General features: G+C 32.4%; 2 protein-coding genes across 3 annotated transcripts; one reads left to right on the plus strand and one right to left on the minus strand.

The window, feature by feature from the left end:
* The first annotated feature begins 220 nt into the window (after positions 1-220).
* On the plus strand, positions 221-3259 carry LOC122280355 (carbonic anhydrase 2-like). Its single transcript, XM_043091210.1, has 9 exons — positions 221-462; positions 803-875; positions 1356-1487; positions 1690-1738; positions 1832-1948; positions 2066-2119; positions 2213-2298; positions 2444-2549; positions 2959-3259. The coding sequence occupies exons 2-9, from the start codon at positions 820-822 to the stop codon at positions 3121-3123; spliced, it is 765 nt and encodes a 254-aa protein (XP_042947144.1). The 5' UTR covers positions 221-462; positions 803-819; the 3' UTR covers positions 3124-3259.
* A 4819-nt stretch (positions 3260-8078) lies between these two features.
* LOC122280356 (transcription factor WER-like) lies at positions 8079-9268 on the minus strand. 2 transcript variants are annotated; one of them, XM_043091213.1, is made up of 3 exons: positions 8959-9268; positions 8730-8859; positions 8079-8575 (listed from the first exon to the last, which is right to left on the minus strand). In XM_043091213.1, exons 1-3 carry the CDS (start codon positions 9083-9085, stop codon positions 8149-8151), a joined length of 684 nt encoding a protein of 227 aa, XP_042947147.1. In that variant the 5' UTR covers positions 9086-9268; the 3' UTR covers positions 8079-8148. The 2 variants fall into 2 exon arrangements, with proteins under 2 accessions (XP_042947147.1, XP_042947146.1); XM_043091212.1 differs by having other exon boundaries at positions 8730-8865.
* Positions 9269-14858: the final 5590 nt, after the last annotated feature.

The following is a 14858-nucleotide window of genomic DNA, read 5'->3' on the forward strand; positions in this document are numbered from 1 at the left end:
TTAGGTTAAAGATTTTTCGGCGAAACCCCGGACCCCACAAGGCTTGTCCATGTTCGCTTTGGCTTGGGCCTATAAATCCAAGTTTGATTGAAAATCTTCCAAAATATCATAACGAATTATTATAGGATCTGATCATCAAATGGGATCGTCACAAGGATAAAGATGAGACTCAACAAACCCAATATCGTGAGTATGACAGCAATTGCAAGAACAAAAGAAAGAATTCTTTTTTCTCTGTCGCCTTGACAAAGTTAACCGGTTATGGTGTTTTCCACGTGAATAACGCTTGCTTCTGAGGAAGCTATGCATGCATGCATGTTAATTAGAGGCATGAACATGCATGCATAGACTTCGCTTATAAATAGAGACATTCAGTCGCTTCAAGATGCATCGAAAGTCTTGTGTTGTTTTTCCATTTAGCTGTGAGTCACTATAGGGAGCAAACTTTGCCAGAACTTTGAAGTAAGAATCCTTCCAAATTTTCTGTCCATATATTATTTCTTTTGTAATTCATTCCCCTCTCGATGTATATATCTTTATAAAGAAGATCGGTATGCTTTATTTCTAGTTTTTCCAATTACATGTTCGGTAAATTCTTTACTTCGATTGCCATTCTAGACAGTTACGTCTGATCTCCAAATATTAGTTCCCTTTTACGAACATATTTGTGAATGCTAGCTGGTTCCTTGAAACTCATAAGAATGGAGCTTTCTGTTGAAAATATAAACCACGAGATAAGTTTGTAGATGTTACAATATACCAAGCAAAGATACAGAATTACCTCTTTTTTCTGAATTTGCAGAAGACTAAGCTTCACCTATGGCTCGGAATCAGTCATTGGAGGCTGCGGTTGAAGGACTGAAGAGGTTTCTCAGGTAATTCTATATTTTTCATCCCAACAATCTCTAATATCTGCCATAGACTGCAAGTTTAAGAATTTTCCACAAGGTAATAATTATATAATTAGGTGAGAAAAAGGCAAGATTGTAAACAGTAAACTTCAAAGGACAAAACAGGAGAAGTTGATGATAGTTCAGAGAATCTCAGAAAACTTTTGTCCTATGTGCATTTGTGAGTGTCAATTCTCATGTAAATATGATTGAGTTTAAAACTTTTGGATCATATGGAGAGAGATGACAAAAGAAACATATATACGATCTTTGTCAATTGTCATGCATAGTTGGTTAGGCCAAGGTTGAGAATTTGCAAAATGTTATTTATTCTTCTCCCTAATTATTTGCAACCTTTTCAACAAATTTGAAGACACTGATACGCATGCGTGCATTTGATATATATATGGCTGTGTGTGTGTGTATATATATATATATATATTTATATATATTGATTGGCTGCAGCGAGAAAGACTCCAATGAGGAGGTGGCTGAAAAAATTGAGAAACTGACTACAGAATTACGACGGATAGATATTTCTGACCCAGCTGAAATCATTAAACGAGGGTTTCATTACTTCAAGACCACCAACTTTGAGTATGACATGCAACACTCTCTTTCTCTCTCTCTCTCTCTCTCTCTCTCTCTCTCTCTCTGCAACTAGATTATCATTATTGCCAATATTGGTACGTACTGAGAGAGGCTGAATTTGAAAGAACCAACCAGAAAATCTACCTCTTTGTTTTTCTCTTTTAATCTTTGTAATTTTCTTTAATTGGTTTTTTTTTTTTTTTTGCAGCCAGCATAGAGAATTTTACCGTGAGCTTGCCGAAAGACAGCATCCTAAGGTACTGCCTAGGCTTCCGTTAGACAATTAAAGTGCACAAAAATATAAACAAAAGCCTAAATAATTCTGGTCTTAATTTTATGGTGGTATATAGTTTCTGGTATTTGCATGCTCAGACTCTCGAGTGAGCCCCTCTATTATCCTCAACTTCAGACCAGGAGATGCCTTCATGGTCCGCAACATTGCTAACTTGGTTCCTGCATTTGACCAGGTTTCTCATATATATACATATATCCTACTTCCCATTCAATTTAATTACTTAAATCCAACATATTTATTCAACTAAATACTGTATATTATATATTTTACTTCAATTGCTTCTGCACAGCTAAGATATTCTGGAGTTGGTGCAGTCATTGAATATGCTGTCTCAGTACTTGAGGTGAAATATCATTCATTTATCCCAATTTTCTTCTTTTGGTTCTGCAAAACTTGTCCTTTTTTCTTTTTACCCTTTTTTATTTTTAATTTTTAGGTACCAAATATCCTGATCATTGGACATAGTCGCTGCGGTGGAATACAGAGGCTTATGACTCATCCTGAGGATGGTTCTACACCTTTGTAAGGCTACAAGCACGAGTTTTTACTTTAATTTTCATCTCAAATTTGAAGTAATTTCTTTGGAAAATTGTTCTAAAGAAGAAGAATAAACAAATTAGGGAGAGGGTTATGCTAAAATTGTAATGAAATCGATTGATATGTGCAGTGATTTCATCGACGAGTGGGTCAAAATCGGTAAACCTGCAAAGGCCAAGGTCCGAGCAACATATGGCAATTTGCCAATTGAGGAACAATGTGCACATTGTGAACGGGTTGGCTTTATCCCCTTGCTATATATCTTAATCAGAACTCAAAAGCTCCACCAATTTTTCCAAAAATAAAAATAAAAACCAAAAGAGAATACGAAATGCTTGTTTCAAGAGTCCACACTTCGTATGGCAGGATTTGATCTGTAAGAGAAGTTTAAAATTAGATTTCTTTACAAATCAAATCTTGTCGTGTTAGTAGTGTGGAGGGTATGTCATCCCGACCGACTTGCAAGTATAACAACTCTTCAACTATGCATAAAGGAATGCTGTTCTTCATCCGAGCCACACCTATTACGGGACATATGATTGACATATGAACCCCATTAAGGATTAAGAGAAACATTGCTTTTATGCATAAGGCTTTCCTGTGCATGTTGGAAGCTAATGATAGTCATGTTTACATATTATGCAGGAGGCAGTGAAGCTGTCACTGATTAACTTATTGACTTATCCATATGTCCGAACTGGGATTGCAAACAAGAAACTGCGGTTAATGGGTGGCTATTATGATTTTGTTGAAGGATCTTTTCATGCCTGGAATTTTGAGACTCACTTTTCACCTGCCGTCGACGTATAATGAGTCTCAGTTGTATCAAATTCTCAAGTTACTATTTCCCTTGCATTTTTACTTCCCATGTGCACTGTATTGTATTGTATTTGCATTTCTAGGCAATTTATCCACTAAATAAAACAGAGAAGCTCTTGGCGTGCTCTGTCTTGCATGTTCCTCTTTCTTGCCCTCCGAAATGAATTTATCAAATTCGGCAATTCTCCAAATTACAATCACGTAGCCATAGTCGAGAGAAAGTTACTTTCAAGGTTCGAACTCAAGACCTACGGCTGCAAAGTGACCCGGGGCAATTGAGATTTGTCCCTTGTGTTTTTCGTTGTTTGTATCATGCAACATAATGAGTGAGGTACAACAGTTTGTTGTATTTCCTCTATGATCAAGATAATAGATCATTTGCCTAATCGAATGAACTTTGTTACCAATGTATCCAATGACTCTGACGAGTTCTCTGCTTAATTAGTAAAAATACACAGAAAAGTTATAATATAAAGCTCCAAATCTCAAAATATGTTAAAGTTGGAGTGACTGTTATGAGAATCCTAGTGCTCTTTCCATGGTAAGGAAGTCAGTAAAGGCCGTTGCCTTACTTTGTAGGCCTTCACGGGTATTTTAGGCCCCAGCCTAAACTTAACAGTGCACGGTACGCTGTCAAGCACATGCACACCGGGCCCTAATCAAAAGAGAGAAAGCAGCAAACCTAGAAATTGATCTGTTTGGGAGCCTCTGCCCTAGAGTTTTGTCGATTCTGTTTTGGAGCTTTAGCCCTGGACTTTAGAACACCTAATGTCTCGAATGAAACATTTTTTTCATGTCTTTATAATCTGGATGTTAACAAAATATTTTAAGTAATTCCACTATTTACGCAGTAAGAACGATTGATTGGTATCAGAACAGTTCATGCATACAATATCTAAAACCAGGGTTTGATTGCTGGAATGATTGACAACCAACCTTGAGGGGAGTCACTCATGACCCTAGTTTCTGTATGTTTTGACAAAAAATAAAAAATCAAAATCAAAAGTGATTATAGTATTTTTATCATGAACACTGTTTCAAAGGAAGCTAATCATTTTAACGACCTAATGAAAACTCAATACACATCTGGATTTAAACTTCAAAAGAACCTGTCAATGTATGGATAATGTATGTATAATCTCATTGACTAAGCTTTCATTCATCACCCCATAGATGTGGATGGTCAAAGCAAACTTTGGCTATTTTCCATCTAAGCAAAATTGAGAAGATTGTGAATGGATTAGCTTATGTCTTTTTTTATTTTCTAATATATTTAGTCATATTTTTTTGTAGTTACCTGATTTCATGATCCAATCAGACAATAATTCGTTGTGGGTTTTGAGTGGATTTTCAATGAGGTTTGGGCCATGGAACACAGGCTTTATAGGTCTAAGTCAAAGCGAACATGGACAAACCTCATGGGGGTTTACTCCTGAAAATTCTTTTTGACCCAATTTTAGCTCTTGAATCAGTCCGACCTAACCCTTAATTAGGGTTTACCCGCTAATAATCCTAATTAGGCTTTTGTGCATATATATATATTGTATTTTTGTATGACCATAAAATCATTTGCAGTTCTACAGATGTTGGCATATTGCTGAACTACATAAATCTTGTGCTTGTATATGATTGATTTTGTTTTTATTGTACTTTTCTTCGTATCATTCTCAACAAGAAGGCTTTCTTATGGTGGAAAGTTAATGATTTTTGTGATATATCCATATCCCATACGAGTGTGTGTTGTAACTATTTTCCTTGGTGTTTAATTACTTCAAATATGCTAATATGTACTAATGTGTTAGCCTTTATGGATAATATTTTCCATTAATTAAAGCAGACCAGCTCTTTCCGTGCTCTCTGCTTGTTGCTCTTTGTTATCCTCCAAAATACTGAGTGCAAAATCTCCTGTCATAAACTCAAAGTAGTTTGAAACAGTGATACTACTTTCGAATTTATTTTAATATGAAGATAATGTTTGTTGAAATCATGAACGACGAAAATCCTGCATTTAATTACCTAGAATGATTGCAATGGACCACATTCATGTTATCTAGAACTCCTTTGAGCCATTCATACATTTATATATACTCTGTGTGTGTGTGTGTGTGTGTCTAGGTGTACATATTCCCTGCATTAGCAATGAATACTCCTGCATTTAACTGCATAGAACGATTGCAATTGGACCACACTGCATTTAATTACATTGCAGAACGCTATATATATGGTGCTCATAAACCTGCATCAAAACACTTAAAGATTGAGGATCGTTTGTTGCAATAAAGCCAAATCTTCTGCATTAATGTATCCATCACAAACTCTTTGATGAGTGCTCCACTAGTAGCCAAAATTACACAGAATAATGATTAGAAAAACAGCTCCAAATCTCATTATAAGTAGTGGCTGAAGTTGGAGCAGTACTCAAGATTATGAGAGCCCAAAGTTGCATTAATTTGTTGGGTCCTTCCCATACTCCATTACCGTGTATGCTTGCTTGCTAGAGGCTCCCACAACAAGCACATGCGGACAATAAGCAAAAGATCAAACAACATATCAAGCATGTGTGTGTGTGTGTGTGTGTGGAGTAGTCTATTTTCTCAATTTTAGTAGTGGGTATGTAGAAATCCAAAAAATGATTGCAATGGACCACACTGTTGCCAAGAACTTCTTTCATTTGGAAGGGACTCTTCCTCTGAAATTCTGGCCCAATTATGAGTTAAATGCATTGGGATCCTTCAACGGCTATCCATATCATGTTAATGAGGGTACTGTAATGTTGATCATCCCAGAGATTGAAGGGAATTGATTTTCTAGTTTGGTTCACATACCATTTTCAAGTCTATAAAAATTCTTGTTGATGAATTTGTGAGAGCTCCCTCCTTGCGACTATTGGAATATTTTCTACAAAATACTTGGTAAAAGTTGAAAGTAAAGGAGAGTAGTATATAATATTGAGAACTGAGAAGGGAGATTTCTCAAAGTGAAATGAGTTTGTTATTGAAAGGAAGATCAGATTGAAGAGGATAGATGTGAAAGGGATTGAGAAAACAAAAAGTAGGGGGGGTAGGTTATCTTTTACAGCATCCAAAGAGGCAATTATTTGTGGGGAACAGGCAATTATTTGTGGGGAACAGTCACTCCAATCCAAGGGACTAATTTCCAAAAGCACTGAAAAAAGGAGTAACATCCAAAAATACTGAGTTGCATCTGGGATGGGACTCAAAGGACGAGGTCAACTTCCATCCTTTGCTTTTTGGGGCACAATCAGAGGCCTTGCCCATTCAACCATAACCTTTGATGGGCCTCTCAAGACATTTTGCTGTCATATTGCCTCCAAATTATTCCATACCAGAGTCCCTCCTGCATTTCATATCTTTTAGGCCCACCTACTTTTCTGCTCCCTTTTTTTTTTTTCTGTCTCCCAACAATCACGACTAAAGATATGAAGAATGATTAATGGCTTGAAGAACAAAAAGAAAGAAAAAGAAAATTCAATGATCAGTTGGGACTCACCATAGAGGGAACCCTAGGAACTCATGAGTACCCATAAACGCAGCATCAAAGCAATGAAAAAGTGAAATAATTGACTTGGGTTGACTCTCTGCTGGCAGTGCTAATGACAGACAGAGACAAGAAATCAAGTGCTGTGGTTGATCTAATATTTCCTCAGCAAACCTCGAGTTTTCTTTCTCTTTTTCAACTAAATATTATTTTGATAAATTATCTTCAAGAATTCTTCTCAAAAAATAATGAACGTACACGTACTTTTGTACGATCGATCAATATACTGATCTAGAAAAAAGAATGTGATCAAAATTATGGCGTTCATGAGAATGAATAACAGAGCAGTTACTGCAATACTTCACGTATTCTCAACCTATTTCATTATTATTGGTTATTTTATTATAACTTTTTACATATTTTATTATTATTATTAATTATTATTTTTTATTATTTAATATTTTATTATTATTTTTTATCTATTTTTTTTACTACTATTCGTAATATATCTCGCTGTCCAAACCTATCCTAAATATCACTGTGCATGATAGAGGCAACCTAGCCTGACACAATGCTCGCTGCGGCTTTAAGGATGGAAAAATCTAGTTGTAAGCACAACTACAGACTAATATATATACAAATCTAATGTGATAGATCAAAAAATAAATTTTATTAAAAATAGTATTAATTTAAATTTTGAATATAAAGGAATCAATATTAATATACTGATTAGCACGCAACTTTATTTCTATATAGCAAAACTCTTAAGGATTCCCATACAAAAGTTCAAAACTCTCGAATTATAATATCTATTTTTATGAATGAGTTCCAACTGAGTTATTTAATTTCGAGAAAAATAACAAATTTTTGAATATTAGAATCTCCTCATTTTCAAAATGATTGCACAACACTTATACAGTTTATGACTATATATAACATTACTCTTTAGACAATATAGTTTCCTCTTATTTTTTCTTTGAATATAACTTCACGTCTAAGTTCGAATTATATTAATGTTTGATAATTAATCATAATTTTATGATCACGAGCAAGTCATTAATAAGCAAATTGAGCTGAAGTCAATTTTGGTCAAGTCAATTTCGAATGGTTTGTTGAGTAGTGATCACATTTATTTACAAGAGTACTATTATAATTACAAAGAAATTATATAAAGTAATCTCACAAATTGACGTAGTTTTATATAATCCATTAAATCTATTTTAAAATAAAAATAATTTTACAAACCGACAAACCATATCAAATTATATAAATTTGTGAGATTATTTTTGTATAATTCTTTTGTGAGTAGAATATTTCTCTATTTGTAATTATATGTTTGTTGTAAAGATTCGAAGAGACATTGTCAAGTTTATAAGAGAGGTCTTGGATTCGATTTGCCTCCCCAAATCTCTCAATATTAATAATAAATATATAAAAAACCAAAGATGGGAAGAGACAACATGAAAGAAATTCCATTAAATAAGAAGAATCTACAAACAATTAGGAAATCAAAGTGTTCTACAAACCATCCCAAACAAAATGATCAAGAGAAAATGCATCTAGGGGCTCCATTAAATAAGCAATATGTGAACTTAGATCATCACTAGAAAATTGAAAAGAAGTCGCATAATTGTCATCTATTATTGTATCCTCTTGTCTGTCGATTATAAATTTGAATGCATCATCGTGATCATCAGAATCACATTTCGTCAGTACTGTTTCGGTTGCAATTTCTCCCGCGTTGTCGTTGAAAGTCTCGTTGCAATTGAATTTGGAGAAGATATTACGATTCTCGCTGCCAAGATCTCTGGAAGATAACCTCGCATTGACACAAACTTTATTTTTCTCCTTTTTTATTCCGAGCTTTTTGCTCAAATAAGTGTTCCAATGGTTCTTAACTTGATTGTCAGTTCTGCCAGGGACCCGCCCAGCAATCAAAGACCACCTAATGATCATAAAAAGGTAAACAGATTTTAGTACGTTTTGTTATATATATACACAGATTTTAACAAGGAAAAGACGTTGTATATAAGAAAATTAATGTGCATGGAGATCAGAATTATATATATATATATATGAAGATGATCAGTAGTACTGACCTGTTTCCCAGAAGGTTATGGAGGCGAATGATGAGGTCTTCTTCATCCTCTGAAAAATCACCACGCTTTACACTAGGACTTAGGTAATTCATCCACCTTAGTCTGCAACTTTTCCCACACCTCTTCAAACCTGCAGCTAGCTCCCATGTTTCCAGCAAATTGATCATTTAAGCACAAACAAACTACTTTTTCCAGCAAAATAAAAAATATATATATAATTACTACAAACCTGACATTTTGGCGATGCGATTCCACTTCCCTTTTCCATGCACCTTTACATATTCCATTAGAATTCGGTCCTCCTCCACAGTCCACAACCCTTTTTTGTATTCATCATTCCCATGACGGCCTTCCATTCTTGTTGCAGCTAGCTAGCAGCTAGCAAATTAAGTTGCTTGGTTTTTCACAGACAGACGGAGAGAGAGAGAGAGAGAGAGAGAGAGAGAGACAGAGAGAGAAGATGGCCTGCTGGGTTGGGTTTGAATTTGTTCTACAGTTGGAATTGGGTTAATATGTCAAGTACTCCACTCAGCTCTTCTGTGGTCTGTATTAATAATTTATAATGGTAGTGTAGACGGTGATCATGTGTTGGACGAATCGAGGATCAAGGTGATGATCATCAGCCAGCACAAGTGTACGAAAATGGGGTCAGTACTACTGCTACTACTTTTTATCAATAATGGTTTTGGCGTTATATATGTACGATCCATTACGTATCATACACATATTTGTATATATAATATATATATTCACGTGCGTCTGAATCCATTAGAAAGTTAAATTAATATACTTTACTATGAATAATTAATGTTGTATATTTTATATTGAATCTACTGAGTATGACTTTTTTATGCAAATGTATTTCGGAATTGCGTTGTATATATACTATCTTGGGAAAGCATATCTTATGATATATAAATATAATTAAAAATAATATAGTTTTTGAGATATTAATATTGCACATAAATTAGTATTTTGGGTATAACTTTTTTATATAAATATCATAATTGCGTATAATACCCCATTATTAAAAAAAAAAAAAAAAACTCGATCAACGATTTCCACCTCAAATTATTAATTAATTTAGAGTACCTTTTGTTTTTTCAGAAAATATTTTGTTTAAACTTTATAATTTCATGAATTTTATCCATATTCGTGGCGCCGTGATTTTTGTTTAGTTACATATTTATTTTTTATACAATTATTATTTTCGGTAAAAATTCTCGTAATTTCAGATTTCCAAAGCTATTAAGATTTAGATTTCCAAATATATTTGAGTTCAAATGAGAGAGTTAGAAATTGTTTGAATTAAAATATTTTATGAGGTTTTGGAAAGGGATAGAGAATAAGTTAAATAAAATTAATTATATAGATCAAATATTATTAAAATATAATTTTTAATATTATTTCTATTTTATAATTTGAAAAAGTTGAATTATTTTTTGTGTTTTATTTGAAAGTTGGGAAAAATTGTAATAATTAGATAATAATTAGATGAAAAAGTTAAAAATTTAAAATTAAAATGTTTTTGCGTTTATTATGTTTGAATATTAAGATGAGATAAAATGAAATGAAAGTTATAAAAATTAGGTAATGATTAAATGAAAGGTTGAAGATTTTTTTTTTTTTTTTTTTGATAACCAAAGATCATTCATTAAATCAAGTTCTTACAAAAAATTGCCTACCAAGCCAATAAGCTTGAGATACAAAAGAATGACAAAAATCCTACCACATAACCATATCCTCTACATGCCACACATATCTTGCTAAAATATGAGCAACCTTGTTACCTTGCCTATTTACATGCAAAAATTTAACCTCCTGAGAATTCATAATCAATTAATCTTCTAATTTCATCGAGAATGTAAGCAAAATCAATTAAGAATTCTAAAGAAGAGTTCAAAGCTTTCACAAGGAGAAGACAATCAGTTTCCACCATAAGCTTGGAAATTCTCCATTGAGAGCAAATCTGTAATTCTCTTAACATAGTTGTCGCTTCTATAAATTTTGAGGAAGAGACTACATTTTTTAGCTTACTACAAGCAGCAACAAGCTGATTACCCTCATGGTACCTTAAAACTAGTCCAATACCTACCTTTTCTACTTCACCAAAAGTAGCACCATCTACATTCATTTTCAAAATACCATCAAGAGGTGGATTCCAACATAACACTCTTGGTGCCTTCCGGCTAAAACCATAAAAAACTTGCACTTTTTTAAAATCAGGTTGCATAGGTAAAGCTATAGTAATCACATAAGAAATTTGAAAAACAACATTCTCATAAATAAATTTGTTCCTCCTATATCACAACCCCCAAATAATAACAATAAAAGTCATAAAATCTTAATCTATACCATTTTCCTTCACCACCAGTGCTAACTCCCAAAAGGACTTCTCATGTCCTAAATCCCTCATCGAAGGCAAATACTGTAGGCATAAACTGATTACATCTGAACAATAATATAAAGCATGTGCAACATCCTCATTTTTGTTATGATAAAAAACACATACATCCTCCCTCAAAATTTCTTCCTCATCAAATTTTGGTAAGTTGTTAGATTTTCTTAACATGCTCTCCAAGTAAATATCTTCATCTTCTTTAAGATTTTCGATTGCTATAAACACTTCCAAAATGAGGAAACTAATTTGCTCTTGATCCTTCACCTTCCATCTGAGAAGTAGCAAGCTGAAGCATTTTATATCCGCTATGAGCTGAATATTGCCCATTCTTTTCGGATGCCCAGTACCAAGAATCAACTTGAGTAGTTGACACATTAATCTTCAAAATCTGAGACACAACCCTTGGATTGAAGATGGTTCTTAAGGTTTCTACATTCTACCAATCTGTATCAGTATCCAGTAAATCATTTACTCTCATACTTTCTTGACTGGCAATCTATCTCACCTCTTGGGTCGTGATAATCTACCATTTGAATTCTTGGAATCCAAGAGTCTTGAAAAACCCTTATTGGTTCCCCATTTCTCACTCTCCACAAGTAGCCAAATTTTAACAAATTAAGAGCACCATAAATACCTTTCCAAACATATGACGAAGTAAATCCAATTTTAGAATCAAACAAAGAACACTTTGGAAAGTACTGTGCTTTAAACATTTTTTGGAGAAGAAAACATTCATTGGTAAGTAATTGCCAACCCTGTTTTGCTAGGAAAGCCAAATTAAAATCATGCAAATTTTTGAAATTAAACCCATCACACCTCTAAATTTTGAATCACAAAGCTTCTCCCATCCAACCTAGTGAATCTTTCTCCCTTGAGACTAATTCCCCCAGCTAGAATTGAGCCATCTTCATTTCTATTTCATGACATAAAATCATTGGGAACAAAAAACAGCTTATAGCATACGTCCTTTTATAATATCAGTTCACTGGTTTTTTTATACACCCCTATCAATCAGTCACTTTCAACAGTAACTGAGAGGTGTAAAGTAGCATTTTTCTTTCTATTTAGGATCTATTTGGAGTTGCATTGGGAATATTAAAAAGTGCTTTAACAACCTTAAAAGCTCTTTAATAAAAAAATTAAGATATTTGGGTGTTACATATTAAAGTCCATTTTAATCACAAATAAGTTAAAATGTATGTTTGAGAAAAAGCAACAAACGTGCTTTTTCAGATCGATAATTTGAAATGTATTTTGAATTTTAAAAAGACTTGCAATGGGTGAAAACACCCATATAAATTTTAGATAATTACAATTTTTAAACTTTTACTGATATGGTCATAATTTTTTAAAAATCAAATAATCATCATTTCTATAATTGAAATTACTTTTTTAATTTGTTTCCAAACAAATATAAAATGTTTGAAAGTATTTTAAACATATGATTATCAAACAGTAAATAATTTTTTAATAAAAGAACTTATTACTTAAGTTATAAATTACAAACTCTAAAACTATAAACTCTATTTTTAATTAGTTGACTGGTGAGACTCATAATTGTTTCATACACCCGATCGATAAATTATAAACGATAAAAGTTAATGGTTGGAAATGATAGTACTAGTGTGTACATATATATATATATATGTTTGTTTGACGTTAGACTCAAAACGTACCGTTTCCAACTTCGATAAACAGTGTCCCAATCGTCATGTGTGCATCGACATTAATCAGAACAACTTCTGGATTTGTTTCAAACTTATACTCATCCAATTGTTCTTGCTTTAATTTGATGCAACGTGACATATCCATTGGATTCTTATATATAAGATTCCCTACCAGCCATGCATGCACTGGCCTGGCCACGTGAAGCTTTGTTTTGGTTTTGCTCCGAAACCGACGGACATGGAATAGTACCTTCTGAGGTCCGAGGCTACGAACAAAACCCGTCCTAGGAAAACTAAGCATCCTACATCCGACACACACATGTGTATTTATATATATATATATATATATATGAATAATAACAGCCTTATCATTATTTTACCACTCTTTTACTATTTTTTTATTTTTTTTTTAATTTTTCTTTTATTTAATAATAAAACAAGTGACTATCACTAAAATTATATATTTTAAAAAAAAATTTTAATGGCTAAGAATGTTAAAAAAATATTTAAAAATAATAATAAAAAAAATAAATACATTACAAATGATAAAAAAAAAAATAAATGTATCATTACCTTATATATATATATATATATATATACACATATCTAATCAACGAGGAAGTGTTGGAGTACGTAATAATAATGGTCTGATAGCAGAAAATAATTAATAGGATCCAAGAATATATACGGATCGAACACTGCAGCACTACGTACTGATCATGTTCATGATGTCATGGCTTCCATGGAATTCTTGATGATTCCTATGATCGTAGTGTAATGTACGCCAATCCAACTTTGGCTCGACGTTGAATTGAGTTAAAGATAAAAATTAAAAATTAAATAAAATATTATTAGAATATTTTTTTAATAATATTATTATTTTAAGATTAAAAAAATTAAATTATTTATTATATTTTATGTTAATTTAAAAAAATTATAATAATTAAATAAGATAAGTTGATATAAATTCAGAAGAGTTACTAATCAAACAAACCTTAAAACTCTTTACTAGTAGTACGTGTTCGTCGCGTCTCTGCGAGCATCACTGCATGGATTTTTAACGAAGAGAAATGATTTTTTATGTAAATTTTCTCCACTTTTTTGTTTTTGTTGTTATTATTTTCATTAAAAGAAAACCATATATATATAATATGTATATTGTAATGAAAAATAATATTTATAATTGCGTTATCTTTTTTTTAAAAAAATAAATATAAAATTTATCTAAAAAAATTAATTTTTTAATAATTTTATTTTTTTAAAAATAATTATATATTATGTACTCACTATTACCGTACGTAATATTATATACGGAGATAAGGGTATCCTGTTGTTGTCGATGCTCCTCGAGCAGCTAGCTAATTAATGGCAGTGCTTGCTCGCCATAATGTATATATGTATATATGTTAGTACATATATATATATATAATAAAGCAGAAGTGAGGCTTTGTTTGTTTGTAACTTTGTTCGCTGGTGCTTATAATAAACTAGAAAAGAAGCATGCATGGCAGCTTTGTTTGTTTGTAACCTTGTTCGCGGATGCTTATATAATAAAGTAATAAACCATAAAAGAAGGCATCCATGGCAGAAAGAACAAGGGATAAAACAAGTCTTTCTTTCTTTTCCCTTTTTTTTTTTTTTTTTTTTTAAATTTTTTTCTTTTCTTTCTTTTATTGGGCTGTTGGGTATTCTGTGCATGAATGTTATGCACAGATCTCAAAAAGGCAGTGAATGGGTGGCGTTTGATTCCTGCAAAGATCAAGCCAAGCCTGTAAAAGAAAACGTACACGGAGACAGATCAGAGACTACTCTCTTTTGGAAGTTTGTTCACTTTTCGAGCTGGTGACCACTTCAAATTATTACATGTGACGTTTTCCTTTTTTTATTTTATTTTATTTTTTCTTATTAATCATAGGTGCATAAGCTAGTAATTAATTTAAAATAATCCAAAAACATATATAGAGATAATGATTAATATGTTTAGACTTAATTTTTGAGAAAATTGTTTTAATTCTTATATATATTTTTTGTCACGAGATATGTCGAGATAAATTAAGAGTA

This window comes from Carya illinoinensis, chromosome 11 (genome assembly GCF_018687715.1).
Source record: "Carya illinoinensis cultivar Pawnee chromosome 11, C.illinoinensisPawnee_v1, whole genome shotgun sequence".
NCBI lineage: Eukaryota > Viridiplantae > Streptophyta > Magnoliopsida > Fagales > Juglandaceae > Carya > Carya illinoinensis.

Coding starts and splice junctions, on each gene's coding strand:
- LOC122280355 (XM_043091210.1), top strand. CDS start 820: ATGGCTCGGAATCAGTCATTGGAGGCTGCGGTTGAAGGACTGAAGAGG. Junction 1,949..2,065: donor TGGTTCCTGCATTTGACCAG/GTTTCTCATATA, acceptor GCTTCTGCACAG/CTAAGATATTCTGGAGTTGG. Junction 2,120..2,212: donor ATGCTGTCTCAGTACTTGAG/GTGAAATATCAT, acceptor TTTAATTTTTAG/GTACCAAATATCCTGATCAT.
- LOC122280356 (XM_043091212.1), bottom strand. CDS start 9,085: ATGGAAGGCCGTCATGGGAATGATGAATACAAAAAAGGGTTGTGGACT. Junction 8,866..8,958: donor TCGCATCGCCAAAATGTCAG/GTTTGTAGTAAT, acceptor CATGGGAGCTAG/CTGCAGGTTTGAAGAGGTGT. Junction 8,576..8,729: donor CATAACCTTCTGGGAAACAG/GTCAGTACTACT, acceptor TATGATCATTAG/GTGGTCTTTGATTGCTGGGC.